Below are 14,717 nucleotides of genomic sequence, written 5' to 3' on the forward strand. Positions count from 1 at the left end.
CAAAACAAATGTTACGATATAGTATATATACTAGTACATATACTATATAGTTCCAATGAACTTTGAATGAGTGCTTAAATAATAAACTACTGATACATGAATAACATACATGAAATTGCAGGTTGAATAAAGTAATGATATATTATTACTCATGCATTAATATACCAATGATACACTTACTTTTTTTTATGAGTTCTGATATAGTAATTATACTAATAATATAAGTTCATGAATTTTTAATAATGATCACTATTAATATAACATTAATACATCAATGTTTTATTCTAAATGAGCCGTAATAAACTATTGATAATTGTTCTCCTGAAAAAAGAGATTAGAGAAGCATGTTTAACACAACCTATAGCGTAAAGGCATATAGAATAAAACCTTTCTAGAGGGATTTGTTCTCCATGTTTAATTAGTATTTAATTTTGAACTAATGATGATATGCCATTGAATTAACTACTCATGCCATTCAATTAGCAATGTCATTATATGTTATATCATAAAGTATATATATTGTTATGAATGACATTGATATATGAAAAGTGAAGTCTACAATGGTGTAGCCAAAAAAATTTTATATAGGGGATACGATACATAACACGTCTAACAAAAAAATATCTATAAATGAATGTAAAAAATGTATTCACAAGTTAAGTACATAATTCAATACATTACAATATACCTCCTTATCTCTTTGGGGCTATTTGGGCCCCGGTTTATTATTGTGGGCTTGGGTTATAATAACTCAAACTCACGTTTTAGGGTTTCCATTACTCGTCTTCCATTCATTTTTCTCCCCGGTTTACTTCCTCTCAACTCGTCTTCATCCCTCGCAACTCGTCTTCAATCTCTGTACACTACTCGTCCTTAAAGCCGTTTAATCCTTCCAATCGAAATCATCCCCTCTCTTCAACCCTTGCAACGACATTTATTTCGATTTAATTTCAGAAATTTTTTTTCCCTTTTCCCGTCAACTCATTTTCAAAAATCTCTGTACACTACCTCTTTATGTTTGTATCTATTGCGTTGTTTTTCTTTTATAATCTCTTCATATTAACGTAGAATTAACACTACAAAAGTCTTAATAATAAGTGCAGATTATCATCTATTATATACATTATTGAGAAGTATAAGAACTTATGTCTTAGAAAATTTTAGAACTTACTTATCGAGTTCGTACAACTGAACGAGCTAGTATCGATCTAGCTAGCTTGAACTCTAAAATTAATAATTTAAAAAGATCTATACTAATAAAGTATTTACAATAAAAAAAAAAAGATGAATAGATCTAAAAAAATACCAACTAAAAAGTCTAAGGATCCGTTTGGATGGAATTAAGAAAACAATGTTTTTCAAGAAACTTTTTTCTCTAAAAATTGTTTAAAATACACTTAAAAATCTATTTTGAGTGACTTTCAAACACTTTTGTTTTTTCAAAATAAATTATTTTCTAAATTAAACAAAAAGACCTCTAAATTTTGTAAAAAACAAACATCCACATAAGATAAAATAAACCACGCTGATATCTCCCCTTTTACTCTATTCCTTACAACAATTGATATACCAAATTAAGAGTAAATTAAGAGTGTAACTTATATGATATCTTACATTAATTTTTATGAAAATATAATTATACTATTTGTTGTCACTAATAATGAGATTCAAAATATTCCATTAAGACCAAGAAAAAAAATTTAAATCATCGTACAATTTACACCAAAACCTAAATTAGAACTATTAAAATGGAACTAAAAAAAGTATACGATATTGAGCACACACTAAAAAAGCAACGTGTGGATCAGTACTCGTTGCAGGGTGGGGCGTGACATAATTAACATCATATCCTAAGCCTTACAAGCTTCAATGGCTCAATGATAGTGGAACAATGAAGGTAGTTTCTCAAGCTTTTGATTTCTTTTGCCTTGGAAAAGTATAAAGATGAGGTTCTATATGATGTGCTACCTATACATGCTAGAGATATCTTACTTGGCCAATTGTGACAATTTGATTAGAAGGTTTTGTATAATGGATAACTTGAATAGGTATTCTTTTTACCAAAGATGGGAGAAAAACAACTCTTTTCTCTTTCTGTTCAAAGAATGTATTTTCTTATCAATTAAAGTTAGAGAGGAAAAGGAAAGAATTGGAAGAAAAAGAATTGAGATAAAGAAAGAGACGAGTGAACAATTAGATAAAATCTCCAAGAAAAAAAAGAGTAGAGTGAAAAGTGAAAAGCAAAATGAAAAAGAGAGAGAGATAGGGTGAGTTGTTTGGCATGAGTGAAAGAAGCGAGGAGGACATTGTTTTTCCAAAAATCAATCTTTGTATTTATGTACAAGGAAGGGTATTTGGTCTCTAATGTTAACAACTTGTCTTTGCCTAATGTATTTCAATCTCTTTTACAGGAATTTAAAGACGTATTTCAAGCTGAAGCTCCTAAAGGATTACCACCTATTAGAGGCACAGAACATACAATAGACTTCATTTTCAAGGTTATCATTTTAAATGGGCTAGCTTATAGAAAAAATTCAACTAAGACGAAAGAAATTCAAAGGGAAGTGGAGGAGCTCATGAAAAAGGGGTATATGTGAAATCTTGAGCCCATGTTTTGTATAACTGAATTTATTAGTGTCAAAAAGAAAAATGAAACATTGTGCATGTGAGTGGACTATGGGGCCATCAACAAATTAATCGTTGTAAAGTATCGTCATCCTACTCCTAGGCAAGCTTATATGTTTGATGATCAAATTGCATGGTTCATGTTTCTTTACAAAGATTGATTTAGAGTTCATATATCATCAAATTAGAATGTCATGAAAGGTTAATGAAAAACTACCTTCAAAACTAACTTTGAATTATATAGATGACACTGTTATGTGTTTTGGTTTATCTAACGCTCCTAACACATTTATTAGAAAATGCATAAAGTCACGTGCTTATTCGTGGAGGGAAGCAAGTAAGGAAAATCGCCCAACTACTGAAGCACTTGAAAATTTCCCATTTTTATAGTCTTGCAGTTTTTGTTGCTTTTGTTAATCAATATTGCACATCTTCTTTTAAAGAACCTCTCATCTTTTGAGATTTTGATAAAATGAAAATAAAAGGTTGTAATATACTTTATTCCCATCTATTTTGTTTGAGCTCTACATTCTTGAGATCACATATAAAAATGCTATATGCATTATGTCTAATATGTGTATATATGTATAGTATACTAATAAGAAGAAATAGCCTTAAAGTAAATCAACATTATAAGTTTACACACAATACCATAACAAGCATTAATTAATATTAAACAAATCAGTTTACAAATTAACTAGTCACAACAATTACTTCTCTGATGATCTCCCAAGGAGCTCTTATTTTGAATGCAACCCTAATGAAGCATACGATATCATAAATTCTCTAGAGAAGTTATTTTTGAGTGTAACAAAATGAATCAAAATATTTATAGATATAGTAAATACCAATAATAGACGTATCTATCATTTTCTATCACCGATGATAGAATTAAAATATTACTATATTTATAAATATTTTCAAGTAATTTTGTCACGGATAAAGCTTTATGAGAGACCTCAAACCTAAAATAGGAAAGATTTTGTAGGAACCAAATCCAGCTTTATGAAACAATTGAGCCCATTCTTTCTCATCTCTTTCCTTTCCTCCGACTGAAGCCATCATCAACATGTCCCAAAGCAGTTGAGTTTGGGTCGATATATAATCCGCTTTATTATTACTACTACTACTCGGTAGTACCATATCAATTATAATCACTTTTTCTTTCAACTTGTTGTTGCTTCTGATTGCTTCTTTACATTTCTTCAATATCTGAACACATTCGTCATCGCTCCAATTATGTAGTATCCACTGCATGGTTATCGCCAACATTTCATAAGTTTACATTTACACTCAATGGTTCACTTAAAGAAATATAATGATAATTGAAAGCTTAAAGGCTTTTTAAGTTTGGATTGCTTAAGAAATTTGTTGTGTTTGTTCTTTCTCTACCCAATTTCTTTACCATGACCATCATATTTCTTAAGGAAGCATATGAATTATTCTTAGCAATGTTTCAAAAAAAAATAATAGAAACTGTTTATTTTAATTTTCAAACCTTGGTATTTGACTATTTTAAAAATACTGATTAGAAAGTAGAATATATATATTAAAAAGAGTGAAAAAAGTAAGTGTTTACAAGGTTTAATTTTTCATAAGTCAAACAATTAATTGTGTTATCAAATAGATTAGTGTTAAAATTCTTATTTAAAAACAAAATTAACTAATAATTCAAAAGTTTCATTAGAAAATAAAAACAAAACCATACACTAAATAAATGGATGAGTAAGGCACAACTTGAAAAAAAAAAACCATAAATGTTTATTACTAACAAAGAAATGGAACCAAACTATGCTTAAATTACAAGTTTAATTTTAAAAAATTTATATGAAGTTTACGTACTTTACATATTTTATTGCTTTAAAACGTTTATAGTAAGTAATTAAGTTGACTAAAATATAAGATTATGTAAAAATTTCCTCTTGTTCTTTAAAAAAATAAAATAAGATAACAATAATAAATCTTTGAACAATCAAATTCTGTATACCTACTTGTCAATTATTAGCTCCCACGTTTAAACAAGTGATGGAGCACATGTTCTTGAAATTAATGACAATGAAAACATTAGATACAAATAAAATTAATGGTAATGAAATATTAGATACAAAAATTTAAGATTAAGAGATGTTCAAAAAATATTTTATATCGAGAAAAATTATGTTCCCAACCCCAAGCATTATAACTTAATTAATTTCAATAAAATTTTGGCAAGTGGTGAATAATTTTTTTTTAAAAAAAAGAATCTCACATTTTAATTTTGTTTTGCATGGGAAAAAAAGAAAGGACGATCATGAATCATTACTCGTCACCTTAAGTAGAAGTACTTCAGCGGAAGGAATGGCTTGAAACATATCTCCTTGACGGAATGTTAAGTTATGGTTTCCTTCCAAGCCAGCCACAACTTGTGGAAGGTCAAAAACAACACATTTCATTTGTGGAAAGGCCTCAGCCATGGCTTTTGCCAATGTTCCAGTACCACCTCCCACATCCACAAACGACTCGACTCCCTCGAACATGCTCTTGTATTTCCCCAACAAAACACTGATCACCAACCTCGCATCACTCCCCATGCCTTCACCAAAAGCCTCCCTATCTCTCGTTTCACTCTCCATGTACTCCCAAAATTTCTTCCCATAAGTTGTCTCAAATGGGGTTCGATCACGACCGCTACTACGAAACCAAGTGGATAAAGAGTGCCACGGGTGTAAGAGGCTTTGGTTGAGGACGGAAAGTAGAAAAGGAGACGTAGTTAAAGGGTTGTGTTGAAGAAGAAGAAGAGATGGATTGGTGAGGGAGTATGCTACTTCCTGATCTGCATCATCATTTTCTTCTTGTTGGGTAGTTTTCTTGTGTATTAGGAAGAAGCCGGAGTGAGCTAATATACGCATTAAACGATGAATATGTTCAGATTTGTTAGGGTGAATTTCGATTGCAGAAAGGAGCTTAGAGAGGGTGATGGGCGAGCCGTGGCGGTTGATGGCGTCTGGAATGCGGAGTTCGACAGCACATTTCAAAGCCATGGAATTGATAAAGCTGAAGATGTGATTCCATATGTGAGCTTGAGCTTTGAGCACTTCCTCCCCTTCCATTTCCATCTTTGTATTTGCACCCTCCAAATTATTGTTCAATATAATTCCAGGGTTATGCTGATTATGCGCTGTTCCTCCTATTTATATACTCAGAGCCGAATCGTAGAGTCTGATAGAGACTATCACTTATACATTTTTCTAAATTTTTCACGCTTTAAAGGTTTAATTATTAGTTTTAAGAATGCTACCAACTGTAATTACCTATATTTAATTGATATGTATATATACACTTGATTTTAACCATTTTCCTATAAAAAAAATCATTTAGGAAAGGAAGTAAATTTGAGTTTAGATCCAGGAAATGTAGGTTAGTATAAGATCAATAGTACTAAATTGTTTCAAATTAGCAATATTGACTCCATCAAACCTAAAAAGTAAAAATTAATTCTAAGGTGCTTTTGTAGAAGAAAGTAGAGAATTTTTTTTTATAAAAGAGCTCACGTTATAACATTTTCTAATTAAAAAGTGATGATATTTTCTAATAGTCTTAGGATTATCATTTGATTGTCCTATGATATTATTTTCTTTCTCATTTACTATTATTTTGATTAATTGTGTGAGATTTTTGTTTATTTTATTAAAAAAAACCTTTTCCAATATATTAAGGTATTTATATAAACTAAGAGAATAATGAAAGCACCAAATGAACCTTAAAACTTAAATGCTTGACCAAGGTTATAAGTTAGTAGTTGAGTGGCCAAATACGTTCTTTGTATATTTGGTTATTTATCGTTTTTGTAACTTTTCGGGGAAGGTTTTGGTTTTGTAATTTTGTGAGATTTTCCAACTTTAACTTGAACACTACAAGAAATTATAATTTTTCTAGCGAGTTGTTGGAAAAGTCAAAAAGATAATGTTGGGGAAGATTTTCTCAAACACCACACTTTATTAAACGCGGCAAGAAATTAAGTAAAAAAGATGATGTTTTGGAAAGATTTTCTCAAACACCCCACTCTATTTACCATTGGGCACGACCATCGAGAAAGCTCCGTAATTAATTAACTTTACAAATAAGGTGTGATTTAAAATTTTAGACAAACCTAAATTTATCTATGTTCATCCATATACCAAGCTCAAACTCAATATAAAACTTAAACTTCAATGTAAAAATATATAAAATGTAGAGAATCACCCTCACTCAACCCCTACTCCTCCTATCAGGGTCTGCTTTAAATTCAAACTTACATTTACAAATTTTAAGCCATAAATACGTCCAAATTCAACCTCAAAACTTAAAAGTTAACTCAAAGTTAAACCTAATTAACTATACATTTATATTAATATACCAATTTCAAACTTCACTTAAATCCAACCTAAAAACATTCAAACTTAAAATTCAACTCAAATGACTGTTACTATATCAATTTTGAACTTGTAAAACTTAAAACTTAACCTAAGAGCATTAACAAACTCTAACAACAAACCACCCACATTTTAAATTGCAACTTAAATTTAGAACTTACAAGCCAAGAATACATCAAAATTATTTAAAATTCAACTCAAACTTAAACATAACTATATATTATTTAATCACCCCTACACCAACTTTAAACTCAATATAACTTGAACTTTAAATTCAACCTAATAAATAACACAACAACCTCAAATAAACTCTAGACGTTGCACTCTCTCCTAGTTCTTGTCCTCATCACACGTTAATCTCTTCTAAACTCCTTTGAGCTTATCATATGGATTCCATTAAACTTTTTAAGTTTTTTTATGAGTTATCATGCAGTGAACGCTAAGTTTTTCATGGGTATATCATACATGCTAAAGTTAGCCATAGCAGTAATGATGCATTAGATATACTTACACTCATTTTTTTATACAATAATATATCATGTTTGGAAATGTAAGAAAAAAATTGAAATAACAGAAATCTCAAAAAACGAGATTTCAAATATCTTGTCTGCAAAATCCAAAAGTATAGTTTCTGCATTTACCAATGTAGCAAAAGTTTTAGTACCTCAAGAATAGATATTGTTTTATAATATGGAGTTTAAATTTTCCAATGTTTTTTTCCCTTGAAAAGTGAAAAGGTAGTTATGAACTATTTATTTTATGTGATCTTTTTATTATTTTGTTAATATGAGAGGTTGTGTGGAGGTATGGAGGTATATAAAGAAAGTAGTTTTCCTTTTCTTAAAATAAGGACGGAGTCAAGCACTCTTCATTTAAATATGGATCTGTTAACTATTTTCTGTCTCTATCCTCTTAATAGCAGGAAAGATTGGAGCTTCTAGAGAGTTTGGGAAACCTTCTCCATTACGTTTTTCTTCTTTCTGTTTTTACTTTACGTAAATATTAATCTATATTTTCATTGTATTATTTAAATAAATAATTCACTATATCTACTTATTTTTATTATTTTTAACCATATATTCCATTTTAAATTTAAATTAATATTTATTTTATAAAAATCTTAAATTATGATCTAATAAAATCATAAATATAACAAAACATCAAATCTCGTGTAACAAAATTAAAAAGTCACTATTAGGTGGGTCATTCTTTTTTAAATATTTCACATTTATCCTTCTTTTCAATCTTTTTTTTTCTGCAATTTTTCTTTTATATTATTTTGAAATCATATTTTTTGTTTTCAATTAATCATAAATCTTGTATTTTTTTTTCAAAGTGTTATTTGGTTCAAGATCGTGCACAAAATATAAAAGATTTTGGTATACAATCTTGAACAAAAACCGTTGGAATATTGGTACACGATAATTTAGATTTGGGTTCATGATCGTGTACAAAATTTGAACGATCTTGGTCGTGTATCAAATATATTATGCACACGAGTGGTCAATTAATGTGTGTTGACTTAGGCATTTTTTGTATTTTCCATTATGGGTATGTACGGGTTTTTTTCATTTTTGAACTTGTTCTATAGAGTGTAAATGTTTGTTTGGTTTGTTATATTTTTTAAAAAATTCCTAAAAATAATTTAAATTTAATGTAAAAAGAAATTCAAATTAGAAAAAAAATGTTATATAAGTTTAAATTAATTAGAAATTGATTAATAATTTTAATTGGGGCATTTTTGAAACATTTAAGAAATAAAGACAGTAATCAAATATTTTTATATATCTATCAAAATATTCCTACAAAACAAACATCTGGTAATAGTTCACGTCAGATTTCCAAAGAAATTTGATTGGTAGAGTTGAAGTTGTATTAATGTTGATTAGGGTAACAGTTCACTTTTGATTTAGCCCTACCTTACTCGTGTTGCTATTTTTTGTTTGTATATATGTGTATTATTTTCATAATATATATACATACACACGTTACTTGTGCGATGAGTAATTGATATAGCTGACTTATTGAAAATATATGGAAATAATTGATTGCCACATAAGTGTGCATCATCATACATAACTTATTGAGATTGAGATGTTTTTTCTCGTAATAATCAAGCAAAAAACACAACTCATAAGTCATAGAAACATTAATTCATGGAAGGTCATATCTTTCAACCCGACTCTAAAAATATTGGTTCGTTAAATATGGCACGCAATATTTATACTTATACATAACTTTGATTATTTGGAGATTTTAATAGGGATGTCAATTTAATTTTTGAACTTTTGTATGTATATATTTTAGTTTGCACTCTTTTTTAGATTTTATTAAAAATTATCATATAGATCTTTAATTATTTCGATTAAATTATTTTTAAATTGTCACGTGTGAATCAATTTAGACTATTCATTTATACTGTGATCTTTGAAAATTGTAAATGTTACCATTTGTATATTTATGTAGATTTTCTCGAATATAATATCAATATAATGAATTAGTGAATGAGTGATTTTCGAGAGTAATCTTATAGTTGTGAGACTTAAACTGCTTGTCAAAACTATAACAAAATTATAATAAGCTATATGTATATAGAATATAATTAAGGGTATACATACTTGATATCACTGGGAATTAAAGGAAGGAGATCATGGTAAATTGAGAGCTAATTAATTGGTACATTTTTTTTTTAATGAGATTTGAGATCATGTGATTTGGAGGATCTTAATTATTGTAACTTGTAAGTCATGTGTTTAATGGGGAAAAACAAAATTTGGCCATTGAAATTTTCTTATATTTATCTAGATGTTAATTACGTAAAAACAGTATTATATATTGGTTTCCTAAGAATGAATATCATTTGAAAGTGAGCAGTGGTTGTGGCTAGAGAGGTGATTAGTGGAAGGGCATGGTTAAACGGCTGCAACCATGGATGGAAGAGAGGTAGAGGGTTTATAAACGTTGCACGTGTTAGCTGTGTTCTTACTATTTGCTCTCTCGATTAGTTGGTTATAAACATTGGTCAAGTGGTGGAGTAAAACTTAACTAATGCAATAAATCTTATAAGTTAGACTTCTTATCAAGAACTTATCACAAGCCTAAACTACTTATAACACTTTGATAGATGAACATTAAAGGAATGATAGATTGAAAGGGGATAAATATGCAATGTATTAAAGAATATTGGTTTTAGGCCATTGTACAATATGAACAACATACATTATAATGAAATACAAAAATGAAAAGTAAAGAGGTGAAAGTTGTACAAGTTAGGGGGAAGAAAGTAATGGAATCTCTCTAAGCTCTCACTTAATTACAAGATTGACCAGAGTAGAAAATGAACTTTTACAAAAGGCATAAAGGACTCTTGTTCACCGGCTCCAATAGAGCTCTCTAGGTTTTGGCCCATTCAGGCTAGACTTTGGCTAGTCATTCAGACTTATGGCTTTCTTTTCCTTGGTAGAGGTGGAAGCTTTATATAGGCTATTTTCGATGAAAATATTTTTTTGTGCATATCAGCGTCGAAAGCAACCTCGTCAAGTCACATCAACTTCAACTATCATTCTTGTCTGCTAGTGAATTCTTATCGCATTCTGATGTGGTTCCTCGCCTAGGAATGTTTAGTCGCCAGGCAAGCTTCTTATGGCGTGTTCTCTGTGATTCACTATCTTTCTTCTTTTCTCTATAGCTATAATTATGTGATAAAACACTGAAAAATAGGATAAAATAAGTGTGGAGACTTATGTAAGCTGTATCATCTTATATTTATGAATTTGCGATAGAAGTTACGTGTTTAACACATTATCATGCGTTTTGGTTCCATTATCCTACATAAAAGGCCATAATAACTTGTATTTCTACAAGTTATCATGGATTTATTTGCATAATGCATGTACTTCAATAGTTTCTCATCCTCAACCAAAAATCATTTCAGTACAACCCAAGACACCAACGATCACCTACCGCTCGTCCGACAGTCGTTCGCCTACTTGCCAAGACAACACAATCTCCATGGAAAGAGTAATGTTGGTATATTGCATAATGAAGGAGATTACGGTGAACGTTGGCGAGAAAATAAGTGATCACATACTTAATTGAAAGATTGTGCTTAAAGGCATGTCCGACATTAGAAAAGCTTCCTTAGGTGGAGGTGAAAGATGGAGTCTGGACACCATCATATCCCTTCACCTCATCATCACCATCCACAAAACCAAAGAAAAGTCAAAATGTCACAAGCTGTCTTAAAAAAGAAAAGACTTCGTTGAGAAAACTATTGATGATCACTCCAAGTGGACAATGTAATGTCAAAGCCCATCACATAAACTTCTTCACCCAATGTCGTATCACAAGAGGCAGAGAAGGAAATGCATGGAGAAGAAGTTGATGAGGATTATATCTTGAAGTTCATGGATGAAGGCATCTGTAAGCCAATGGAGAAAGCGTTTGAAGATATGATCCAATGCCAACATGTCCTTCAAGAAACACAATTCGAACGCATAACCACGTAAGTGATCTAGAATTGAGAATGGAAAATGTGATTATGTCTATTGAGGCATATATAAGTCAACAAGATGAGAAAATAATGAAGCTCACAGCGCAAAATGGAGAGCTCCATATTGAACTTCTTAAAGTCTACGAGCAAAATTAGGCTTTAAACGCAAGGATGGAAAGACTGACTGATCTGGTTGATGTCTTAGCGGAAAGATGCGACACACAGTTCAACACCTTATTGAGATATCAACATATGTTAGTGTGTTCCGCAACGACTCAGGTTTTGTTAAGCTTAACAAGTCCTTTAACACGTTTTGATCTGGCAGTGAAAGCGAGGATGAATCCACCGCAACTATCATCAGAACCTCCTCTACGCCACAATCTTAAAAGTACATGCTAAGCTTTTATATTTTATAATTATTTTGTATATTTTTAATTTTTGCCTTATGTAAATTATATTTCTTTGTAATTATGCAATACAAGTACATATTTTGGAATAAGTATCATGCGTTAAGTTTTTCTTGTCACAAGTACAACTCTCTCCATTTTTGCACTTTAATTTTTTTAAGTATTTTCAATGATAGCTTTAGTGAAATAATGCGAAATAAAGTTCCATTCATTATTTGGGTGTTTAACCTGGTAAGGAAACTTACTTAAGAAACATTTCTATAGTTTATTATGCAAGTAAGTTTTAACTCAAACCTCTTTCGTAATATTTTTCTGCAAATAATCTTATCATTCATTTTTAGCAATGAGGACATCGTTAACCTCTAAAGTTAGGGGTGTGCGAGGTTCACGTTAAATTTTTTGAAACTTTTGAAAATCCATTGTGGCATCTTTGAAAAATAACTGTTTTAACATAAGTTAAAATTTAGTAAATACATAATTATTTAAAAATGCACTTTACATAAGCTTCATGCCTACTTTACCCCGTTTTTAGTGTCTAAACACAGGATTATTATCAAAAGAATAAGCTGGCAAATCGCACAGAAATAATGTGAGAAGATCAAATCATTACATGAGAAGAGGTTTTTTAGAAGACAAAAGTGGTAGTTGGAGTGATGTGACTTGAAGAAAAGGACAACTTTTGGCGCTGATCGAGTCAAAATGATAAGTTTCCCGTTGAAAGTTGCTTATATAAGAAGTTCTATCTCCATCAAGAAGAGGAGGCCTATATGGGTCATAAAGGTGTTAATGGACCAAAACCTAGAGAATTGTTGGCAAGGATTAGACTTACGATCATTTGTTCAGCACTTCTTCATATTCTCTAATCAGTTTATGGAGTGAAAGCTTGTAGTCTGAGTGAAGAAGATATTATTCTCATCTCCCCCTAACTTGTATTCATTTTCTTCTCTTTCCATTTTATTATTTTTGTACATTGTATTCGTTTATATTGTACAGTGGCTAAAGGTCTTTATTCTTTAATATAATATATACTTGTACACTTTTCAATCAATCCATCTCTTTACTATTCATATGTCTTTATGTTATTTGTAGTCTAGATTTATGATGCATTCTTGATAAGAAGCTTTTATTTGCAATGCTTATTGCGTTAGCCGAACTACATTCATCATTTGACTAGTGTATATCGCCAATTGTCCGAGAGGGTAAGTAGCAAGGACGTGGCTAAAACAAGCAAGGAAAGGTTTTCTCAGCCTTAGTGATTTGGCTTCCTTCATTTGTATCTCGAAATGTGAACAAGTGTGGACAATAGGCGTCAAGAGGTTGTTATCCTTAAATGTAAAGCACTATGAGTGGTGTAAGTAAATATTTCTAAATATACCTTACTAAACTAGGTTTAGACATTTGGTTCCCGAAAGGAAACCAAGTGTGGCGTTCAATGACTCTGATAGAAGCACACCTTAATCATAAAACAGTTCAACGAGTTATATCGCATTAAAGTGGTTGTATAGCCTATTCACCTGGTAGCATTAGACCTTCCTTCACGCAAGTTAGTTCGCTCACTTCTCCATCTCGCCATAATATATTCATTTATGTATGAGTCTCTATGTGTAAATAGGTAGTTATTAAGGGATAAAAGCTCTAGCGAGCATAAGATTTTATAAAACCATTCCTTAAATTAATTTGGGAATCCTAAAATAACAGTACATTGCCAATATTTATAATCAAAATTCTAAATAAAAACTAAGTATACTTTTAAATTAAAAGATACAGATAATTTACTCTTGTTGAAATCTCTAAATCTACAATCCACCGAATTGGGGACACCACCCGTTAGAAACCTTCCTATTCTCTTGGATGAGATTGGTTTGTGGGAACCAATTGGAATGGAAAAAGTTTTAAAGAGAAACTAGTTTGTAAAAAAGTAAAATCATTAGTTCAATTGATTGATTAAGAAAAACTATTTTTCTTCTAAATATTTATAACACTCTTTCCTTCCCGGTGTAGGAGAGAATCATTGCATTCTATTAATTTCAAAAATATCAAATTAATAGAAATTTCAAATCAACTAATTAATTAACAATTAATAATTAACTAAATCATATTTAATTAATATTTCATTTAAATAAATTTAAATGAACATCTCTCCAATATCTTATAGTTTTAAATTAATTTAATTAAATCAAATTAAATTAAACTAAACTATTAATTAATAGCTAAATTAAATATTTTATATTTAACTTAAATTAAATTTGAATCAAATTCAAATATAAATTTCTCCTCTAACCAATAATTTTCATATGAATCCAATTCACATTAAATTGATATTTGAACTCATTCAAATATTTTATCTCTCATAAATTAATTTTGAATCATATCCAAAATTAAATTTATATAATAAAGTTTGATTAAGCTATACAAACTTTGTATTATAATGTATATCACCATACATTATACTAATTTGCAAAATAAATTTGAACATTTCAAATTACAACCAATATAAATAAATCTTATTATAAGGAGACCTAATAGACTTACAGATTATAAGCTACAACGATATGAGATTAATTGGCTAAATTCATTAATCACATTAATCCATATTCGTTAATTGTGCGCACACTCTACTAAAGACTCACAATTGACCTATAACAGTAAATTAGTCTTTCACGAGTGTTCGTAACACCAGCTAGATCAAATTATCATTTTACCCATGGGTTACTCCTAGTACTTAAATACCGTGCTCATCTAATGAACAACATGTTTTTTTTTTTTTTTGTGTAGAATTTTGTTAGTTCTATTTGCTATCAC

At 30.0% G+C, this 14,717-nt stretch overlaps 1 protein-coding gene across 1 annotated transcript; it reads right to left on the reverse strand.

Moving 5' to 3' along the window:
* Window positions 1–3,262: 3,262 nt before the first annotated feature.
* Window positions 3,263–5,763, reverse strand: LOC101208143 (probable O-methyltransferase 3). Its single transcript, XM_031888514.1, has 2 exons — window positions 4,935–5,763; window positions 3,263–3,876 (listed from the first exon to the last, which is right to left on the reverse strand). The coding sequence occupies exons 1-2, from the start codon at window positions 5,718–5,720 to the stop codon at window positions 3,559–3,561; spliced, it is 1,104 nt and encodes a 367-aa protein (XP_031744374.1). The 5' UTR covers window positions 5,721–5,763; the 3' UTR covers window positions 3,263–3,558.
* Between the last annotated feature and the right edge of the window lie 8,954 nt (window positions 5,764–14,717).

Source organism: Cucumis sativus, chromosome 7 (assembly GCF_000004075.3).
Source record: "Cucumis sativus cultivar 9930 chromosome 7, Cucumber_9930_V3, whole genome shotgun sequence".
NCBI classification, from domain to species: Eukaryota; Viridiplantae; Streptophyta; class Magnoliopsida; order Cucurbitales; family Cucurbitaceae; genus Cucumis; species Cucumis sativus.